Here is a 7,430-nt window from a genome sequence, read left to right as displayed (position 1 = left end):
TGGTGAATTAAAATAAGCCTTTCAACTTTCAGTGTCAAAAATCAACCTGTGGCCTTGAATTCATCACTAAGCCTAGTGAAACGAAGCAATACTTTCAATTAGATTCTGACAGATGTGGAAAACAAGGATCATTTGGGAGACTGCAAAATATGAATACTGTGGCTTTAAAACTGATTTTTCTGATGTGACATGAACTAGACGTACTTGTGATGCAACAGAACGCCATGCTTTGAGGAACAAAATATTAAAGTGTTAAAGGAAAATAGCATTGTTTTAAAACTGCTGTGATGTAGTTGCAAGAGGTAGACATATAGACATACAACTATAGGAAACAACTAAACGCATTACAGTGCATTATTGTGCATTAAATGCATTATTTACCAACTTTCACAGGTACCAAATGATCTAACATGCAATTTAGAAAATATCCCTCTGATCCACACGAGGTCTTTTTAGCTTATGGAGCAGAAATGGATATTTTAAGGTTGATGCCGCCCTCTATTGTTTGTTAGAAGCAGTACAACAACAGAACATTTATTGTATGAGCATTACTTTTATGAAAGCACACTTTCCCTAATTTATTATTAATTGTTACTATGCATCACAAAAAAATAAATCAAGTTCAGAATAAGCTCCAGAATGTTTTTATAGCCAACTTCTTACCTGGATATTTCAAATATGCATTTTCAAGGAGGCACTCGTGTCAGTTTACAATGGATTACTTTATATGTTCATTTATTGATATGCATGTGCATTTTTTCATTTATCAAGTTTTGAATAATTACAATTTTTTTCATGTTTTTGAACAAAGTCTCACCAAGGCTGCATTTATTTGCTCAAAAACTTTTACAGTAAACACTGTAATATCATAAAATATTATAATTTAAAATCACTGTTTTCTATGTGATTATATGGTCATTTATTTCTGTGATGCAAAGCTGTATTTTCAGTATCATTACTCCAGTCTTCAGTGTCTTTTAGAAATGATTCTGATATGCCGATTTGCTCCTCAGTTATTAATAACAGTTCTTATCTTTAAAAATATATTATAATATCGACATTAGAATGATATCTGAAAGATCGTGCGACACTGAAGACATAAATGCAGTCTTGGTGCGCATAAGAAACATTTTTAAAAAACATTAAAAGAAATCTTAACTATTCCAAACTTTTGATTTTCATTTGGGCTGTGCAATAAAAAATTATAACTGAAATAAGGAAATTAATTTGAAAACAAGAAATAAACAAGGCATCAAATGCAAAAGTGAAAAATCTTTAATCACATTTGTGTATTATAAAACAGCGTTATAAAATGTCTATAAAAAGTGCAGTATAACCATGCAGCTATGATTATGAAAGAAAAACAGTACATTAATCAAAACTATAAGACTTGTAGGATTTAAGCCTTCAGATGAGACGCTAAAGATCAGATGTTCTTCTCCATGGTCAGAATTGTGGCTCTAGTCATCCAGATTATCCACTTGGGAAACTCAGACTGAGTATGAACCAGGACGAGTTTAAAACCCAGTCTAAAGTACAACGCCATGGCCGCTTTCTGTGTAGATGAGGTGGACAGTTCGATCTTTGAGAAGCGGCGTTCCCTGCAGAAGTCCTCTGCAGTTTTGGCCAACTGTAAACCGAGACCAGAGCGGCGACAGGTGGATGAAACAATCATCCGGTAGAGCTCTCCATACGTTTTCCCTTCGCTTCCCAGGTCACTTTTACCTTCCACAGCCACCATCCCCAAAACCTGAGGCCGGCCGTGTATCTCAGCCTCGGCTACCCAGAAGCAGTTATCTGGATTGCTGAGGTAGTAACCCGGGATGTCCAGCATGTCTGTGTTCAGTCTCGCCCGGACGTAGCCAGCGTAGAACTCATAGCAGCAGAAGTACACCAGGCCGATCCAGGCTCCTCCAGACACCAGGGCCGGAACCACAGACTGTCCACTCATCACATACGCGCCGATGTAAAAGAACAGGCTTACAACGATATGCAGCGGTCGGGTCATGGCATACATGAACGCAGGATTGATGTGCTCCATTATTCCTTCCCGGAAAACCGTTTCCACAGCCTCCCGGTCAGACGGCCGATACCGCCGGATCACAAAGTGCACTGGTGGATTGTGAAGGGGAACAAAAATAGAAAGGAATAGGAAGAAATCAACAAAATACAGAAAAGACTTTTTAAAATGCACTGTAACTTAAATGTGTGTTGAGATGTAGATAGATATACACACAAACATATAGGGTATAATATGAAAATGTAGCATTTTATATACTATATACAGTGGGGCAAATAAGTATTTGATACACTGCTGATTTTTCAAGTTTTCCCACTTACAAAGAATGGAGAGATCTGTCATTTTCATCGTAGGTACACCTCAACCCACTCCTCCATACAGGTCTTCTCCGGATCTTTCAGGTGTTGGGGCTGTCGCTGGGCAACACAGAGTTTCAGCTCCCTCCATAGATTTTCTATTGGGTTCAGGTCTGGAGACTGGCAAGGCCACTCCAGGACCTTGAAATGCTTCTTACGGAGCCACTCCTTAGTTGCCCTTGCTGTGTGTTTGGGGTCATTGTCATGCTGGAAGACCCAGCCACGACCCATCTTCAATGCTCTTACTGAGGGAAGGAGGTTGTTGCCTAAAATCTCGCGATACATGGCCCTGTCCATCCTCCCCTCAATACGGTGCAGTCGTCCTGTCCACTTTGCAGAAAAGCACCCCCAAAGCATGATGTCTCCACCCCCATGCTTCACGGTTGGGATGGTACTCATCCTTCTTCCTCCAAAATCGGCGAGTGGAGTTTATACCAAAAAGTTCTATTTTGGTCTCATCTGACCACATGACCTTCTCCCATGCCTCCTCTGGATCATCCAGATGGTCTCTGGCAAACTTCAGATGGGCCTGGACATGTGCTGGCTTGAGCAGGGGGACCTCGCATGCGCTGCAGGATTTTAATCCATGACGGTGTAGTGTGTTACTAACGGTAACCGTTGAGACGGTGGTCTCAGCTCTCTTCAGGTCATTGACCAGGTCCTCCCGTGTAGTTCTAGGCTGATCCCTCACCTTTCTCGGGATCATTAATACTCCACGAGGCGAGATCTTGCATGGAGCCCCAGTCCCAGGGAGATTGACAGTCATCTTGAATTTCTTCCATTTTCTAATAATTGCGCCAACAGTTGTTGCCTTCTCACCAAGCTGTTTGCCTATTGTCCTGTAGCCCATCCCAGCCTTGTGCAGGTCTACAATTTTGTCCTTAGACAGCTCTTTGGTCTTGCCCATAGTGGAGAGGTTGGAGTCTGATTGATTGAGTGTGTGAACAGATGTCTTTTATACAGGTAACGAGTTCAAACAGGTGCAATTAATACAGGTAATGAGTGGAGGATAGGAGGGCTTCTTAAAGACAAACTAACAGGTCTGTGAGAGCCAGAATTCTCGCTGGTTGATAGGTGATCAAATACTTATTGCATGCAATAAAATGGAAGTTATTTTTTTTTTAAATCATACAAAGAGCTTTTCTGGATTTTTTTTTATATTCTGCCTCTCACAGTTCAGGTGTACCTACGATGAAAATTACAGATCTCTCCATTCTTTGTAAGTGGGAAAACTTGAAAAATCAGCAGTGCATCATCCACAGACCTGTTTGCTCTGTAGGCAAACTGCGGGGGGGTCCAATAAGGGTCCAGTGATGTCCTTCAGATAAGCCAAAACCAGTTTTTCAAATGACTTCATGACCACAATTCAATAACTGACCAACTAATAATATATCAGCTTCAAACCAATGTCTTAAAACTATCTCTCTGCTAAATTAATTTAAAATGCCCTTTTATTTAATTTTTTTTTTTAAATTAATTGTCTAATTGTATTTTATTTTAATTTTTTTTATATTAAAATTGTCTCCATTTGTATTTACAAAATATGAGAAATATGCGAAGAACTTGCTGTTGAATTTTGAAAGTTCAAATAATTATATAATATAAAACAGTCGAAGCCACGCCATATAAGGACAAGAAGGCGGAGGAAAGGGGGGCCTGTTTCATAAAACAAGTTTAGTAAATAAGCCAGGTTTATTTAAGTTAGTCTGACTTATTTTGAACCAAATCAATTGACAATAAGTGAGACTAACTGAAATAAACTTGGCAGCAACTTCACTTTTTGGTGGAACTGTCTTCAATGCATAAATACATTTAAAATATTTGCAGCTGTCAGAAGTATATAAACTGTTAGCTACTTACTGTTTAGTTTGGTTATTGTTATCCAGTCAGTGGTCGGTTCGTGTCTTAAAATCACACTATCAGCGGTTTTCAACAGTTCAAAGTTCACAAGGACATTCACAGATCAGACCGAACATTTGACTCATTTCATCTGGAGTTTACAGTTTCCTAAAAATATATAGAAATGTCCTGAACATATATAAACACGTGTTTGAATGCGAGTGAAGCATGTAGTGATAGCTGCAGCGTTTACTCGTCTGTACATTCGAGGAGGGTCTCTCGCGCTGTTCTGCTGTTGTCGCCACCTAGCGTTTACTACGGCGTTTCACTGCGCTGCTTCTCTTGTGCTCTAATATAGCCTACAAATATTTTGAAAGTAGCTTCTTATTTCCCTTTAATTATGTTAATGTCATCTAATGAAAGCTCGAGATTTAAATTTTCTAAAATCATAAAGCACTTGTGTTTCATGTGTCTCAGTGGAACTCAGTTGATAAATACAGGGTTTCTGTGGGTCTTAAAAGGTTTTAATTCATCCTTCCAAAATTTAAGTCCTTAAAAAGTTTTTAAATGAGAGTCTTAAAGTCATGCCATTAAATGTTGGAAGCATTGCTAATAATGAATATCGTCCCATACAAATGTCTAAACATCCTGCAATCATTTGTCCTACTTTATATTCCATTAATGAAGTCTTGAAAAAAAAGGAAGAACAAAATAGAGAGTTTTGGCTCAAAACAAGAATACAAATTATATCATGGGGTATAAAATCGGTTTTATTGTTGTTGTTTTTTTAAAATGCATCCAGTTTTACATTTATCTTATAAATATTAAACTTATGCTATCTGTTTTTGGACATGTGGCATTCTCTCAAGTATGTTGGAGTACCATGCAAATGGATGATACATGATGAATATGTAAGGAAATGCCTTGGTACTGTGATTATGGTTATGATTTTCATACTCATGTACCATGATATTTACATGGATCTATCATGTGCAAACAGGAATACTGGCTAAAATATTTGTACCATGTACCATTTTTAGTAAAAGTACCACCATGGATTATTGCTTTTAGTAGCCTAATAATTGTGTGTGTGTGTGTGTGTGTGTGTGTTTAGTTCAATCACAGTCAAATACAGCACAAAAAAATAAGAGCAATAAAATATAAAGTAAACAAATTAAAATAAAATAAATGGATATTCACATAAATTAAAAAAGCTTTAGAAGTGTTTATACGTTTTTTGTTTTGTGTTCTCATATTTTGGGTTTTATTGTATTAATTGGCTACATTTTAAAGTTAACCTTGTTTTTTTAATATAATGCTTTGCCGTATATATATATATATATATATATATATATATAGGTTTGGAAAATAAAGTAAAATGTCAGGTTCTGCATTTAGAGTTTTAGCATGTTGTAAATATAGCATGTAAAATATTTTCAAATGATATGTTGAAAAAGGAAAATTTAGGCCTATATATTAATATGTCTGCTAATGGTTGCATGTACGGTATAATGTGTATAAATGCGCACGCGGTGGATGATCAATGTTTGTGATTGCTCGATCAGTGGCAGGCTTTAGGACCCGGATGTGCAGTGAGTCCCAGACACCGGTTGATGATCCGCTCGCGACTCATTCAATGTCTGTTATCAAAGAACAATAAAACGCACGTCTCAACCGGACACGTTACACACGTTTATGCTCTTGTATTAACACTAGTCCTCGTACTCCTCAACCAGAGACCGGGCTGATCACCGCGGACCGGATCCCGGTGAAGAGAGCGACAGCATGAGCCAGAGGTTCACGGTGACCGCCGGTGACATCCAGGGCGAGGTGAACCAGCTGTTCGAGGGCGATGAGCAGTGGCGGAGCCAGAGGGCTAGTTGGGGTGGCAATTGCCACCCCAGACGAAGTCCTTGCCACCCCTGTTGCCACCCCGCTGAAAACATTACACTGTTTGATTTTTACGAACATTTCTCAAATCTCCCAGCGGACGTGAATGCATCCTTACACAGCACGCACAAGCGTGCAGCGTGCTGTTGCTGCTACACTTTTCATTGGTTAAGCTGACACGCAGCTCTTTCGTGCTCCAAACGGCTCCAAAACATCGCGGCAGCACACACGGGACCGAGGAAGATCTGCGATTTTTTAAATAAAAAACTCGATTTACGATTCGAATCGATTTTTTTTGTCTGTTACGATTGTCACTGTGTCAGATTACACGATTTTGACTCCTAAAAATTTTGTCACGTCGTGGACAAGAAACATGTCAGACTACACGTTGTTTTCCGACCAGTCATCGCGAGCTGTCTCACACACTCATTCACTCGCACATACACAAGCTCACTCATATAGCCTACACACACACACTCGCACATACACTCTCTCACATACACGCACTCTCTCTCTCTCACACACACACACAGACACACACACACACACTCACTCACTCTCGCGCGCACACACACACAGTCACACACACTCGCTCGCGAACGCACTCTCACTCCCTCCCTCAATCGCTTACTTTTTCGAATTACTTTTTGCTGCTCATTTATATACTCACTAAGTTTAATAAAAATACATAATACATTTATGTAATATTTAAAGGTGTTAACTGTAATCTTACAATGCAAAATGATAACTTACAAAGGATTAAATTCATCACAATTATGTAAGTATCTGGATATTTGCCGCGGGGCGAGGGCTTCAATAACCTCTCTCTTTTTTTGACCATACATGTGTTTGCATCCCTGAATAGATGTGACTGTAGAGATGTACTGAAGTAACTTTGTGTAGACATACAATTTATTAGCACTTAACATAACATGTCTAGACGTCTTTAAGCAATTTTCCTTGTGTTGTCAAATAGGCTAGACCTCAATATACTCACATTTTGTCGTAATGTATTACTTTAGTATTTGTAGTAATGGTGTACTCATGGTAAATAATAACAAGCAAATTGTTCCAAATTTTGGTTTCTTCATGAGGTGTGTAACCAAGCTTTCCTTTGAATAGGGACAGCAGAATGAAGAGAAAAAGCGATATCACCAACTTCTTTCTAAAGAAGCAAAAGTCAGGTGCAGATCAGGGCCAAACAGATCCCAGTGTCAGCTGTTGTAGTGAACCATATGTAGGTGGTGGACAGGGAAGTCAAGAATAGAAAGATGATGACACACAAGAACCCAGTGTATCACCAGCAGGTCAGAGCAGTGAGCAGA

At 38.9% G+C, this 7,430-nt stretch overlaps 1 protein-coding gene across 1 annotated transcript; it reads right to left on the bottom strand.

Moving 5' to 3' along the window:
• Positions 1-721: 721 nt before the first annotated feature.
• On the bottom strand, positions 722-4,482 carry LOC306878879 (putative N-acetyltransferase camello). Its single transcript, XM_079431458.1, has 2 exons — positions 4,237-4,482; positions 722-2,112 (listed from the first exon to the last, which is right to left on the bottom strand). Coding segments are annotated over exons 1-2 (687 nt in total). The 5' UTR covers positions 4,238-4,482; the 3' UTR covers positions 722-1,426.
• Between the last annotated feature and the right edge of the window lie 2,948 nt (positions 4,483-7,430).

This window comes from Barbus barbus, assembly GCF_936440315.1.
Source record: "Barbus barbus genome assembly, chromosome: 13".
Taxonomy (NCBI): Eukaryota; Metazoa; Chordata; class Actinopteri; order Cypriniformes; family Cyprinidae; genus Barbus; species Barbus barbus.
This window is presented reverse-complemented; position numbering and strand designations above follow the sequence as displayed.